The following is a 14,917-nucleotide window of genomic DNA, read 5'->3' as shown; positions in this document are numbered from 1 at the left end:
TTGCAGTAAAAATAATTCACAATTCTGGTGACCTTTCGGTGATCACTGGAAGCAGTAAACAATTTGTCACGGGCTGCAAGCAAAAAGCCCAATGTACTGTAGGTAGAAATGGAAATGACAATGAGGGATTCATATTATACAAATGTCAAATTTCATTGCCAAAATAAATCATTCAGACACACACAAACACATTGCAAATAATTTATTGGATTGAATAAAAATACTATTTTTTTCTGTCCACGGATAGACATACAATAGAATTCAATGATGATTTTGCAATATACTGAAGAAACCGACATTATACTTGTGCACTACAATGTTAGTATGGAAATTCACAACTATATTATTGTGAAAGGGTCTAATTCAATAAAATTATCCAATGGCTTCTCATCATGTTCTATTTTTATTCAGTTAATATTTTATTAATCCATAACCACAATTAATCACATCCTCTTTACACAATTCATGGGGAGACAACATTTTAATAGAATAACCAATTTGAAATCAACTTGGTCCAAAGCAGTTTGCTGAAGCCCATGTCAAAGTTTATGTACTTTTTAAGTCAATATTGTGATTTTGGACCTGCCATTGTAGAGTCGGCAATATAGCCAGATATATTAAAAGGGACGTCAACAAAACAGATTTTCTACCAGTTTGAAAAGTCTCCATTCTCCCACTGTGTAACTGTTCCTTCGTCCACACGCATTATAGCTTTGGTCATACAACCTGAAAACTCTCCCTCGCTTCTCCGTTTATAAACCATTTTGGGCAGCAACGCAAACAATACAAACAAGATTCAGTGCTGAGAAACAGACACATCCTAGAGTGTCAAGAAACCTGTCAGGGTTAAAAAAATAATGTTTTTAATAATATGAGAAGCTTCAATAAATACCAGTGAGTCAGGCAAGAAGATGAAGAGTTTTTTTTTAAAACAAAGCTAGGTCTCCAAACAGAGAGCTCAGAACGCCAACATCCAACCTGATGCAACCACAACCTGATTGGAAAAACTCTTTATCTCACCACCTGAAAACACAGCCTGTTAAAATGAAATGATGGAAAAGATGAATAACTATTACAAAGTGAATTCCTTTTGTTACAAAAAAAAAAGTAGACATCCAGTGAATGAGCACTTTGTCATGTCATAAATCATCGCTGGTGCACTGCAAGGAGGAAAACGCAGTGATATAGTCGTGCAAAGGACCCAAATCTCTCAGAAACCATCAACATCCCTCCTCCACCTTCCCTGCTCCCCCTTTTCCTATGATTTAAAGATCAGCTGAAGAGAGAACTAGTGATTGGGATACCACTGAGTCTATCAGGGCGATCACGAAAGAGGGCTGCGTGCCTGTTTTTTTTGTTTTTTTTCTGATCTTGTATGGCCTCTAGCCGTCTTCCACCCTCCTCTACCCCCTCAGAGTGGAGTGAGTTAGGAGGCCAGAATTCTCTCGATGGCAGCGTTGACGTCCCCTCCCGTGGCGATGAGCGCCTGCAGGTTGGCCGCGCGGTCACCAAAGCCCATGGCGGTGAGCTGGTCCAGTTGCATCTGGAAACGAACCTCTGGGGTCTGAAGCTGTGAGGGCAAGAGACGAGGCAGGAGGTCAGAGACTAAGTATTCACACATGGGAAGTATTTATAGGATTCTGATCTCATTGATTTGTATTCTTTATTGGAGTGAGTGTACCAACTGTTTCTTTATACCAGCTGATTTGAAATGGTTTGACACATTTGCTTTTTTGAATAAAATCAAGGCCTGGGTTTTTAACTTGTTGCCTAATTGATCAATCAAAATAAAATACTGAAATTTAAAACGCATATCAATTGACACTTTGATTGTTCAAAAATGTTCATTAATTAATTAATTAAACAACTTCCACTTTAACTCAAAGTTTTCAGCACTTCTCATTCATAATGAACTCCTAAGCAACTGAATCCCCCGATTTTATTTATATATATACACACGACACGGGTATATATTTTATTTTTGGTCATTTAACTTTCAGATCTCATCAATTCATTTGTTTTCATTCAATTTTTTTTATCTCTTTTTTGTCCAATTCACAAAATAAAAAAAAAAGGTTATTTTGCATTGTACTGATGTGTAAAACGTATTTTTCTGAAAACCAATTAACACAATACAAATAAAAAATGAATTCAGACAGTGGGATGAAACCTACCGATGGCCCTCCGCCTGCAAACATCTGTACCATCTGCTGCATGAGCTGCTGCTGAGAGGGGCTGCTGGCTGACAGGGGGCTGGAGCCTGTGGTCATGTCAGCGGGCTGGGGGTTAACTGGTGGGATGCTGCCCCCTGTGGCGGGAGGAACTGTGAAACCTCCGGGAGACATTCTAGAGAGGGCAGATAAATGTCAAAAATCCAGACAACTGAAGTGTACAGGGGGGTTAAAAGTATCTGATTTAAAAAAGGCAAAACAGCAGATACCTGGTCATGAATCCTGGGGCTTCTGTCTGTAAGGTCTGCAGGCCCTGTTGGATCTGCATGAGGGCCTGTGTGACTCTGGGGTTGGTCAGCATGGACAGTGTGTCAGGACTCTGCATCTGCTCAGTGACAAACATGAGTCAAGTTAACAACACATTGGATATTTGCAAACATTCTCTGGAGGGAATTTTTAAACCCCAAAGGACACTCTCGAGGTTACTAAGCGGCCAGTCACTGGTTAAGCAATGCCTCTTGCATCATCGCTAGATTCCTCACCGACTTCTTGAGTGGAACAATGGCCATCTGTGCTAATCTTCAAGCTTGTTAGGACTTGCTAGTGAACTTTTACAACTACTAAACTGTATTCCAGCCCATTTGACCTGATTAAGTTGCACTTGGGATCCTATTTCTGGCATAAACAGTATGTAAAACGATAAGTCAGAAGGGAACTACATCAGCCTCGTGGTTTGGGTGACCGACCGTAACAGAAAGAAAACTGTGATGTAAAGAGCATGGCTGGAAACTCCCTTAAACAATCCCTAGTCATTTGAAGACATTGCTTTTGACTCTTGGGAAATTATGGAGGGTATTTTTCACTAGTATTATCTGACTTTTTGATAGCCTAAACATTTGAGCAAACAAAAAGCCAACTTGAGCCCCAGCCCTGATATATTTTTTGTCTTCTGGTCTGCATATAGATTGATTTATTTGTATTATTTTGTCATGCATAACAACATACCCAAAAAAAAAAAAAAACAGCTTACAAGACAGCATTATTAACACAAAAAGATTAAATAAAATGTATAGACTATTTGAGGATTTTGAATGAACATGTGATTTATCAAAGGCATTCTCAGTGCACCGCCCCACCCCCTCTCCCCCCCATTGCTGAAGCCCTTATGACACTCTTACTGCTTCTCTTCTACGGTACATGTGCACAATCCCAGGTGTGAAACTGATAAAACTACTGCTTTTAATTACGACGCTTCTGTTTGTGTATATAACTCCACAAAGGCTCTTGAACATTAAAAGCGCTGTCTGTCTTCACCCACCTGTCTCATTAGCTCGGGGTTGTTGAACATGCGCGAGACGTCCGGGTTCTGATCCACCAGCTGCTGCATCTGAGGATTGCCGGCCATCATCTGTCTCATCATGTCCGGGTTGGACATCATGTTCTGGACCAGCGGGTTGCCCAGCACCTGGGACATCATCTGGGGGTCGGACATCAGCTGCCTCTGCACCTGCTGCTGCATGTCCATGAAGCTGGACGAACCCATGCCCAGCCCGCCTAGACCGCCGCCTAACCCGCCTAGCCCACCTAGCCCACCCAGACCCAACAAGCCTGAGAGGTCACCCAGTCCACCTGAGGAGGAAGAGGAGGAGGAGATGGAGGGGTAAAGCCAAGGGTTAGATCCATCCTGGTCACAATATCTTGCTGCAGTTTGAAAAGCTAGCGAGTTGTTAAAGCTATAGTGCGTGACTTTTGTCACCCCCATGAGGAATTCTGAGTAATTATACATGAAAAACACTATCGTCTCATCTACGCGAGGTAAGGCTTTGGTGATAGCGCGTGGTTTTTATAACATCTGCTGTACGTCCAGGTTTTTTCTAAGCAGTAGAATCGACAACTGAAACATTTCTTAGGCGGCACCAGTTTGTAAACGCTGCTATACATATACTGAGAAAATACAGAGAGTGTTTTGTGGAGCTGATGGGCTTCATCAACTTTGTGTCAACTCATTCGGCAATGACTAGAATGTAAGCGACATGAAAAAGTTACGGACTATAGCTCTAAATGTATACACAGACCTGCAAACTCATAGGAGGTGAAAAAGGTGACAAACACCCGTCCCTTCTAGGGGGGTCGGGTGTTTTTCGCTGTCCAAACGATTGGCTATTGTTAAATATCATTCACACAACCAGAGTTCTCCACTATTGCCTCCAATGTCCAGCTGGGTGAAAATAATAGCCAGCTGAGATCCTGACCCTCCTAGGGGGGTCCGGGGGTATGCCCCCCCGGGAGATTTTTTTTAAACTTTTTAAAGTGAAATGCATGAATCTGGTGCACTTTGAGAGGGAAATTAAGAGGCTAAATCTGAGGAATTTTGTGTGAACAAATAATTTGGAGACACTGGGTCGGATGAATTAGAAGCTTCTTGGATTTTCCATTAAAATGTTCATTTAAAATAAAATATTATGCAGGGTCCTCTGGGTTGGGCTTGGTGCTCTTTTTCTTTTATGGGACATATTTCTCTGTAATATAATGAATACATTTAAATGCAGTGAGAGGAATGAAGCAGAAGAACTCTGTTGTCCAGCTATCTTTTTTTCCACAGATGAGGCTGAAATAGGTTATACAGTGCATGGGCATCTGAGCCCCATTTCCAAATGTCTTTAAATAAACTCAATACACACTGGACGTGAACGTGACGTGATCAGTTAAACTTGGATTACCTCCCAGATGAACTGATTAAATTATTGGGCTATTAACTAGGCTATCTAGATCAAAACATTGTATTATTTTTTTTGTATGATATAATAATATGATGTTAATATCAAACACACAAACTAAAAAATAAAAATAAAAATAAATTGGGGGGGGCGGGGCTGTCGGTCGGCTCTGATTGTGAGCGCACTGCAGACACTTCATTTCTGCAATGTGCGCTCATTAAACTGTCAGCTTCACTTAAGAGTCCTGTGTGGGTCAACAGTGCAGTGCAAACTATGCAGCATAAAGTTATAACATTCGTCTACGACCGTGATGTTAAATCACCTTCACACAAAGTCTCCGCCCCAGCAAAGCAGCGAGTCGATCGCTGTGACGGTGAAAATCACCGGGACCCGGGAGACCCAGTGAGCGAGTGAGACGCCGCTCAGAAAAAACTCTGTGGTTTGATGGATGAAATCAGTCGGGGATATCCTGCCCGTTAACTTTGTCTACGGGAACGGCTTCCGCGATCTTTTTCTATGTCTCGAGTCTAACAGAGAGCCATGTCGGCAAACTGACAGCGTGACTAAATACAGTGAGCTGCGTCCCTCCGTATAGTTTCTGTTTCAGTAGGCTGTTACATTAACCTCTGAAGCATTGACAGTGTTTAATCAAAGCCTCTAATTTTTTATTATCAAAAGGGTTTTGATTGAGACTTTTAGCCAATTCTAAAGTCTGAACACACAGCGGCAGCAGTGATGCTTGTGCCCGATCTTAACGCTGATTGGACAATAGGCTACTCATGACGTCTACCAAAGATGTTTTATTGCCAAGATAACGATATTCCCTTGTCTCACACTACGGTAACTCGCCCACACAGTCCAGTCTGGGAAGCGCTGGCTGACTTCTCTGGCAGCTGCCGCTACCCCCCCCCCCCCCCTCCCTCCCAAAAACAAAAACTCTTCGGATCTATACGATTCACGTGGGTCATATATTTTGATTCTAAACGGCGATTTTCGCCGAAAAGCGACGAGTTTGCAGGTATGATACACTGTCTTACTCAATGCGTTAGCAGGTGGTGTTGGCGTCTGACTGATGCCACCTCCTGTTCTGTCTGTTGTGCCAGAGCTGCTGCTGCTGCTGCTGCTGCTGTAGCTATGAGTTGGTGCAGAACTGGAGCTCCCCTGAGATGAACTGCCACCTGTAGATCTAAGAGAGAAAGCAACCATCAAAAAAACAAAGTCTTGAGATTTTGCCTATTCACTTAAACACAGCTCATAGTAGATTGCACTTACTTCGGGGTTGCCTTTATAACGAGATGCACGGTCAACCCGTCTTTGATACCGTGCTGGGTTAAAGTGTCACCGTCCTTCAGAATCTTTCCCGCAAATATCAACACCAGCTGGTCCAGCTTGGCATCAAACTTTTTCGATACCTCCTGTTTAAACTGGACAAATAAAACAAGAGCAAGGGGGGGATTACCAACCAGGCAACGTGTTCTTAAATCATGTGAGGTGACACAGACTGTCGCTCTTTTAATAATGGGAACTTCTGAAATACTTTATCATCAGAAAATTCTGTAAACATAGAAGAGCCTGATTGAGTTACAGTGTAATCAAATCGATGTTCCTCGGCAGTGATCAAAGTATTCTTACATAGCCTAAATTATTGACCGAGAATATATAAATAAATATAGTATTTGATGAGTCTTGTGTGTGACTTGGTAAAACATGCTAAAAGGGATCAGTAAACGTCGGTGTGCAGCTTCACATTTATGACAGGCTGACAGAAATATGCTCAGTGTTATCGATGTAAGAACCCATTGATAAAAATGAAGCAGTGAAACAAACAATACTTTTGTATTGAGAGCATGTCCATGATGTCTCAAATGAACGATATGAGCGCTGAGAATATTGAGCTGTTTGATGATGGATACAAATGGGAAATCGATGAAGTGATCAAACATCCCGATGGAGATTTCTGTGGAGTATTTGAGTCATTGAAACAACACCTGCCATCAGCGAGCGGGTTAGGTTTGCTGAGGATGTTACCGTGGCATCCGAAAACTCAAAGAGTTTCCACTAAACCCGCTTTCTGAAACTAACCACTGCTCAATAATGTTGCTCGTCACCAGCACCACACCCAGCTACCGAGAAAGATGTTATCCAAGTGACAGCGACCTGTCACTCACACCATTTAAGATAGCGTCAATTTATTATCGCTTGTCTGAATTGTGCTATATAAATAAACTTGCCTTGACTTGCCTAAAAGCCAAACCGAACAGACAAAAATGTCAGTACACTTGAAATGTCAATGAGTGATGTAACGTTCACTTGCAACGCTAACTTCAATGCTATCTCACAGGTTTCTACTGGTTTTGGAAATACTGGATCTACACGTAGAATTTCGCCTCTTTTTGCATCTATGAGAACACGTAAATACACCTTAAAACACATCCCGCTGCTGTACAACAAGTCATAAATGAACATTTTGAACATTTCTCCTGAGGTTTCCGGGGCGACGCTATCAAACGCAGCGTGATTTCCCCCTGTCAGATGTTAAATATCGGTCTGTTAACGCACCTGGACGACGGAACAATCCTCCGAAATCCTAATTTCCTCTTTTCCATTTGGAGTTTTGACGTTGACAACCATGGTAGGTTCTGCGGGAGTAACATTTTGATCTACGTTGTCATCGCCAGCCTGCTCTGTGCCGCTGTTGTCCGCCATCTTTGCTGCTCCTTTTTCTTCCTCGGTACTTCCCGGGAGAGATGACGGTGCAATGGCGTGTTGCTGCCTCAACTTGTGGTGCATTACCGCCACCTTCTGGACTGGAGTTTGAATCAGAGTGGTTAGAATGAGACTTAATTTGCCTACTTTATTAACCCCAAGCTGTGTATAATTATTAAGCAATAAAGCATGTTTTGTTAATCTCTAGGGGATTACTATAGTTGTTGTTTTGACTATTTTATTTTGGCTGCTGCTATTTTGTTCTATCTTTCGTTATTTTAGGTCACACACACACACACACACACACACACACACACACACACACACACACACACACACACACACACACACACACACAGGACTGAGGGGGGTTAGGGGATGATGACAGATCCCCCCTAATATTAAAATGTGCTAATGGTGCCTCACTCCCCCCCGCCCCCTGGCCCAATATATATATATATATATAATGATAAAGAAAGAAAAAAAATTAAATTAAATTTGCCATTATCATTAAAAATACTACTGGTTCTGGTGTTACTGTTTAGTGCATTTCTGCTTGTGGTTTGTCTAGGGAGTCAATATTCACAGCACCTTTTATACAAGACCATGCAGAAGATAGAGGTAAAGTGCTTGATGCTGCAAAGATTAGAAAGGCATTTAAAGGCAGAGTATAGGTCAACACAACTTTACATGTAGACTATTGTATAGCAGTTCCTCAGTCGTGCCCTGTTTCCATCAGGTAATAGGCTTTTGTTTAGTTATTGTTGGCAGACGTTCAATAATGTCAGCAGTTATGTGGTAAACAAGGAGTGCTGCTAACCCCTTTGTTGGCTACTTCATTTTAGTCATCATTGTGGTTGGCGCACAGGTGTGGCTGCGTGCATTTAAGATATTTTTTTTTCCTGTTAGAAAATCTAATCTAATCTGGTCCAAATATTATTTTTTAGGGACCCGCCTTTCCAAGCTCTTGGGAAACAAACACCACAATCTGTGCAAACATGAACATGCATCAAGAATAATCAGTCTGAAATATTTGTGAAACACACCTAGAATTTTTCAGATTAAAAAAACACTATAAATGATGGATCTTATTTTTTGAGCAGTCCACGTTCTGACCATTGGTGCGGTTTGCTGTGAAATCCTCCTGGCTGGAAGGTAAAGTACAAAATTAGACTTTATAATTGACACTGTTAAAATCAAAACCTTACTAGTTTACGCTTACCTTGGATTCTGTATTTGTAATGATACCATGCATGTCTTTTATTAAAAATGTGTGGTTTTGATGTGATAAATGCATCATTGTTTTACACATTATTTCCTAGATTGCTCACCTTTCTGCAAGTATGAAGGCTGGTCACATGTCTCTGCTTTCCCACTACATTCTGCTCTCTGTCACGTAAGTATAATATGACATTTATTTATCTATAGTAAAATATATAAAAACTGATTGTTTTCATGTCACTGGAGTTCCTGTTTTATCACAAATGATTTCTCTCAATCCTCAGTTTGTTGTGCCATGGAAATGACCAGTTCTTCAACGACAATGAAAACCTGATTCTCCCGGGATCCTACGATATTCCATGGATGGCTGGCATTCAGGATTTCAAAACCCTCTCTCTCATCACCTTCCCTGGGACCCACGACAGCATGGCCCGGTATGGAGGTCCACTGGCTGAACGGCAGGCCTTGTCCCTGAGAGATCAGCTCAGGGCCGGCATTCGGTTCCTGGATCTCAAAGTGTTTGGACTGGGTGACACCCTCTATGTCATGCGCGGGGTGATGTACCAGCACAGCACTCTCAAGGAGGTCCTAGACACTGTCCGGGCCTTCCTGTCAGAGTTTAAGACCGAGGCTGTGCTCATTAGAGTAGAACCATCGTTGTCTCTTCAGAAGAAAAGTGTCAATAAAATGGTGCAGTATCTGACTGGCAACGACCAGCAACACGTCTGGTTGACGTCGGGAATGCCAACTTTCGGTCAGGTCAGGGGGAAAATTGTCTTTCTGCAAAAGAGCACTTTCACGCTGGGCATTCCCATGATAGATACAGACGCCAAAGGTAAAACCAAGGTTAGCAACGTCAAAGATAAGGACAACAAAATAATCAAACAGCTGAACAAAGCCAATGAAGCGTGCGGAGGTGACAATGCTATTTTGACCTACACTAGCGGCACTGGTTTGGGTACTTTCTGGGGAATGTTTCTGACTCCAAAAAGAGTGGCCGAGAAGGTGAACCCATGGCTCAATCAGTACATTAGACAGTTTTACCCCAATCAGCCCAGGCCATGCTTTGGTATCGTTGCCATGGACTTCCCTGGCATTGACCTCATTCAAACTGTTATCAAATTAAACTGGTGGTAGAGTACCGGTAGTAATGTAGGCTACAATGTGGCCCCATCATTTGTTCATCATTACTATCAATTCTGTATATCTTTCAAATCACTTGGTGATAAATCTGAAATATCTGCAAATCCAAAATGTTATCTGTAAACTGATACAGTCCTCGTCTTGTCAGTTGTATCCTACACTGCAGTAACATTTTCTGACCATAATTGTGACAATAATAAATTTCATTTTATTGCCTTCTCTTTGATCTGAAGCTTGTGTTTCTAGCATCTCAGTGACTGTGTGTAGTGTTATGCTGCCTTAATGCTCTCCTCTTAAATACGCTGTTGGAATAAGTACTGAGAAACTTTATTTGAGGTAAATTAAGCAATACAACAATGTTACAATCCTCCATTACAAGTAAAAGAATTGCATTCAAAATCCTACATAAGTAAAAGTACACATGTATTATCAGAAAAAGTTAAGATACTTAAAAGTGTAAGTTTATTTTATGACAGTGTGGCTGCTGTCAGTGTTATCATTTAATTAACTCACTTTTAATTATATTATATTATATTATATTATATTATAATCACTGTTGCTGCATGAAAGAAGTATGTTTATGTTGTAGCTAGATGGTTAGTTTAATTTACAAAAATATCATATTTAACAAAGTAATCATATGTTTAGTATTTAAAAAGTTAATTCTAAAAATATTAAGTTGTATGCTAAATAAATAAAATTATATGTTTTCCTTAATGAGAGGTAAGGAAGTCAGAGCATACATTTGCATAAAATGCAAATACTCTGAGTAATCCTCAAATATGATATCAGGCTATAGGCCTATGACTGAAAATATCAGTTTTGGCAGGGCACTAGATTCTAGGCTGTTCTATTGTTAGGATATGTCATGAATTTACAGTAGGACAGATCTATTTTTTTACAAGGTTTTAGCTCATGATTTCCTGGTAGTGTGCAAAACTTCCTAAAAACTGCATAATCACGTAGAGATGAAATTAACAGAAAATATGAACAATTTCACATCTAAATCTAAACTGTCTAGGTTTCTGGGAGGAATTTCACCTTTAAACTTGTGGTTGCAGGCAGCCCTGCATGTCTCGGAAACCATTGCGTTATAGCTTGTGAGAGAATAGCATAGCCTATTAGGCCTAATTAATGAATACAATCATTGATAAATGATAGTATTCACATCATCCTTGCGTTTAGCTAAATTATCTCAGTGGGTTAAGTTTATCTCTATAGCTTCCAGATGGGGGAGGTACTTCTGGGAACAGTTTGGCACAATTCAACTGCTTCCTGCTCTTCCAAACAATAACTGCGCAACAAAGGAAGGTGCAGTTGGACAGATACGGTTGGGTGGAGTAGTCTATTATTATCGCTTATTTCGCTTCTTCTATAAAAGGAACAAACAGGTAAGTCGTTCGTTCTATGTTTAGTTCACGTTGCGGTGTGCGCCATAGACTGTATTGAAGGCTTATTTGCCTGTAATGTTACTTTAACTCGTGCTTGGCTAACAAAGCAAAGCCAGAGGCAAAACCATAGATAGCATATAAAAGGGCAAAACTTGTCAAAACCATAGGTAAAAGTACGACGTAGTATATCCGCCGCGGTTGTTGACGCACACATACTATGACGTCATAGAGGAAAAGCAAACCAATGTTGAACCACCAGCCACCTGGAACCTGGTTTACGTTGGTGGAGGAAAGGGTTTTAGTAAACCCATCTATTTAAACCTTTCAGTGTTCATAAAGTTTGTTAATGGATAAACATTTCAAGTACGAACCCATCAAGCTGTGGCAACTTGTCAAGATTGTGAAGTAATCAGATGGGATACATATTTTACATTCAGTCTTTGGAGGGGGTGCAAGATACTTATTAAGCAAGGTGTAGTAGTGTGTACCGTACTCTCTGTAATATATATATATATATATATATATACACATTCTCTTGTCTCTTTCACTCAACAGGTGATATCAAGATGTCTGTGTCAATGACCAGGGCTGATGGGGTCACTGTGTTAACTTTGACCTCTGACCCCGAAAGTGCTTGTCCTCCACTGTGCCAAATCCTCAAAAACCTCTGCTACAGCCCCGTGTTGTGCTCCGTGTCTCAGCACCTGAGGAAGGTCCAGACAAATTCTCAGTCAGTACTCGGGGTGAGTTTACAACCTGATATGTTCGATATGTTTTTTTTAGAGTAAATCATTTGATTAGAGATTTTATTTAAAACTTAATTGTTGATTAAATCGTATTGCCTTTGGTCAAAAGCTGCACTTTACTTTCATCATCACATTTCAGTCATTTGCATACCATTGTCACAGCTCTGTTTCCTTATGGGAGCTTCAGCTAATATTTAGTTGATATCGGAAAGCAACGTTAAGAAAACACAAGTAATTATGAGAGTCAGTGTACTCATAACAGTATGCTCCTCACTGCAGGGTTTTTCTGTCCCCTGATATACCTGCTCTATCATACTGTACATGTGTCTGTTGTTCATACTTCCTCTCCTCCACAGACTCTGCAGATTATGGTTGGGTTGCTCAACGTCGGCCTTGGAGCCATCCTCCTTTGCAGTGCCAGCGCGTCTGGGTGGCAAATGGACGCCACCAAGTTTCCTTTATGGCTCGGAGGATTGGTATGAAATGCGGTTCAGAAGTCTCTCTCAAAGCTAGAATAAAAGCAAATCCAGACCTGCACCTGGCAAATTTAAATTTGCTCAAGCCTGATGGTCTGGACACTATCCATTGAAGCTCATTAACTATGTTGGAAAATTCCGACTTACCAATCAAATCTTTCTATCTGATATGGGGGCGGCCCAGAGCCCTATTTATTGGAGACCCTATATCTTTCTAGATGTGGATCTGGATTTCCAGGCTAGCTGTTTAGTTAATTTAACTCTGAAATCGTGTTGGTGTGGAAAAAATTAAAGATTAATGTTTTTATTTGTTGTTTTTTTTCTCTAGTTCGTGTTCTTTGGCATCATTAACATTTTGTCTGAGAAGTTCCCCACTCCATGTCTGGTGAGTAGTTCGGCTTTATAATATCTACATGTTACCTACAAATACTTTTTTGACTATTAGGTTGTATTTATTACTTCTGTTTAATTGTAATCTCTTCTCTTTTTTTTCAAGATTAATTATAGATTAGATAATAGTTTTTTTTTACTTGGCACATGTCACATATCCCTCAACAATATCCCCACATTGTCTCACATAAAGTTGGTTGGGCTCATTTTAATTAGTAGCCACTAGCCGCCCATCAGTTTCCATTGCAGAAATACAATGTTAACGGGTGAGATGGACTGTGACTTTTTAATTTTGGGACTGTTGCTTGTATATTGACTGATATGTTTTTTTTTTTTAGGTCATCCTCAATGTGATTCTGAACCTGGCGGGAGTTGGTTTCGCCATTGCAGCCATCGTACTCTACAGCATCAATATAGCTGACATAGATGTTTGGTGGATGTGTAGGGACGACTATAGTTCAAGACAGCTAAATCCAACTGTAAATCCTGATTGGGATCGCATGATCCAGAAATGCTTGTGGGGCAAAGCAATGGTTCTGGTAAGTGTGGAGTCCAAGCAGTCAAAAATACAATTATTTCACAGATATTGTCCTCAAAGATGCCATATATGATACTTCCTACAGAATGTATTATGAAAAACGTATGATTTTGTGATTTGAAAAATCTCATTTTGGAAAAAAACTGTAATTTTTTTTCCAGACAATTTCTGCAATTTCATAAAAAATATATATTTTAATATTTAACATATGAATAGAAAAATGGCATTTCAAAGGTAACACCTTTTTTTTTGTCTCTTAACAGAATCTTTCTCGGGGCGTGAATGCCGTGCTGATCATCCTGTCTGCTCTGGAGCTCTGCCTTGTCATCAGCTCTGTGGTCATGGGGATCAAGGCTTTGAGGAGCAAGAAGGGAGGAAGCAAGGTAGAATACGCAAAAATATATCTAACTTTTAACTTGAAACCTTGACTGAACCCAAATTCTCTATTTTATTTTATTGTTCTGTTCACATTACTTTTAGTTTGAATGTGTATTTGCTTTAGTGATATCATAGATATTTTCTTCTTTTATTTGTCTTATAGAACATTGATGACCCAGAAGGCTACAAACCACTGCTGGACGAAGTCACCAGTAACCCTACAGCCTAAATGGAAATGCTGTTTCAGTTAACTGGAACTAAAATCCTTTACATGTATACCAGTGACTGTGGGTACTGTAATGCCAATTATTTACACTCAAAATACAGATGGTAAAATCTATACCAAACTTCTGCTTAAAATATTTGCACTTATATTTGTTCTAGTTTGTTTGTGATAATGATCTACGGTACGTTGGAAATGCTGCTGTCCACTAAACTCTTTGTTATTGTTCCCTTTGATTTTCTTTTGAATAGTGTGCCTTACAGTCTGTTTTTAGTTAAAAGGGAGGTTTGAGCACGTGTGTGTTTGTTCAATGGCTTATTATTGTTTGCACTATTTATCCATTTAAAAAGAATAAAGGCAGTTAAATGATTGACTGTTATATATTTCAATATTTTTATTTTGTGCTGTGTACTTTGTATGACACATAAAAGCCAGAATGAGATTGTATCACTTTATTAGCTGCTTGTGCTGTTTGTGTACAAATAGGAAAGATTTAAAGATAAGTTGAGGTGAAAGCTGTGAAAATGTCATTATATTCCTCTTTTTCTAAATGTTGATTTTGACCAAATGCACCTTTTAAATAAAACAATTAAAGTTGTCTACTCAGTTGTGTTAGTACTTTTTACCTTACATAGAATTCATGTATACTATGTATGTGCTTTTACTCCTGTGTTACTGCAATGACCTTAACCAGACATGGATTTGACCAAATGTTCATACTTCCTGGATTATTTCTCTGGTCCAGCGTTACATTCACAGATCCTGGATTCTTTGCTCCTCCTCTCACTGAGTTGGTTGTGTTTGGTGTTGTGTATTG

General features: G+C 40.1%; 3 protein-coding genes across 3 annotated transcripts; 2 read left to right on the top strand and 1 right to left on the bottom strand.

Moving 5' to 3' along the window:
- Positions 1-187: 187 nt before the first annotated feature.
- Positions 188-7,607, bottom strand: LOC307259827 (ubiquilin-4-like). The gene is made up of 7 exons (XM_080039845.1): positions 7,448-7,607; positions 6,161-6,312; positions 5,926-6,074; positions 3,490-3,800; positions 2,441-2,556; positions 2,175-2,346; positions 188-1,570 (listed from the first exon to the last, which is right to left on the bottom strand). The coding sequence occupies exons 1-7, from the start codon at positions 7,592-7,594 to the stop codon at positions 1,427-1,429; spliced, it is 1,191 nt and encodes a 396-aa protein (XP_079895971.1). The 5' UTR covers positions 7,595-7,607; the 3' UTR covers positions 188-1,426.
- Positions 7,608-8,937: 1,330 nt separating this feature from the next.
- LOC307259706 (1-phosphatidylinositol phosphodiesterase-like) lies at positions 8,938-9,952 on the top strand (the record flags this gene model as incomplete). The annotated part of the gene is made up of 2 exons (XM_080039651.1): positions 8,938-8,990; positions 9,100-9,952. The coding sequence occupies 2 exons, from the start codon at positions 8,938-8,940 to the stop codon at positions 9,950-9,952; spliced, it is 906 nt and encodes a 301-aa protein (XP_079895777.1).
- A 1,239-nt stretch (positions 9,953-11,191) lies between these two features.
- Positions 11,192-14,698, top strand: LOC307259424 (membrane-spanning 4-domains subfamily A member 15-like). Its single transcript, XM_080039261.1, has 7 exons — positions 11,192-11,349; positions 11,905-12,092; positions 12,452-12,571; positions 12,900-12,956; positions 13,300-13,500; positions 13,763-13,882; positions 14,041-14,698. The coding sequence occupies exons 2-7, from the start codon at positions 11,916-11,918 to the stop codon at positions 14,104-14,106; spliced, it is 741 nt and encodes a 246-aa protein (XP_079895387.1). The 5' UTR covers positions 11,192-11,349; positions 11,905-11,915; the 3' UTR covers positions 14,107-14,698.
- Positions 14,699-14,917: the final 219 nt, after the last annotated feature.

Source organism: Ammodytes marinus (assembly GCF_949987685.1).
Source record: "Ammodytes marinus genome assembly, chromosome: 13".
NCBI lineage: Eukaryota > Metazoa > Chordata > Actinopteri > Uranoscopiformes > Ammodytidae > Ammodytes > Ammodytes marinus.
The sequence above is the reverse complement of the archived record's forward strand: the minus strand, read 5'-3'. Positions and strand labels throughout refer to the sequence as shown.

Bases quoted from the DNA above. Each gene is read 5' to 3' on its own strand.
- LOC307259424 (XM_080039261.1), top strand. From the start codon at position 11,916: ATGTCTGTGTCAATGACCAGGGCTGATGGGGTCACTGTGTTAACTTTG. The intron at 12,572-12,899 runs GTATGAAATGCG...TTTTTTCTCTAG, and splicing joins CTTTATGGCTCGGAGGATTG to TTCGTGTTCTTTGGCATCAT. The intron at 13,501-13,762 runs GTAAGTGTGGAG...GTCTCTTAACAG, and splicing joins GGGGCAAAGCAATGGTTCTG to AATCTTTCTCGGGGCGTGAA.
- LOC307259827 (XM_080039845.1), bottom strand. From the start codon at position 7,594: ATGGCGGACAACAGCGGCACAGAGCAGGCTGGCGATGACAACGTAGAT. The intron at 6,075-6,160 runs GTAAGTGCAATC...TTTCTCTCTTAG, and splicing joins GTTATAAAGGCAACCCCGAA to ATCTACAGGTGGCAGTTCAT. The intron at 1,571-2,174 runs GTAGGTTTCATC...TTGCCCTCACAG, and splicing joins TTGCAGGCGGAGGGCCATCG to CTTCAGACCCCAGAGGTTCG.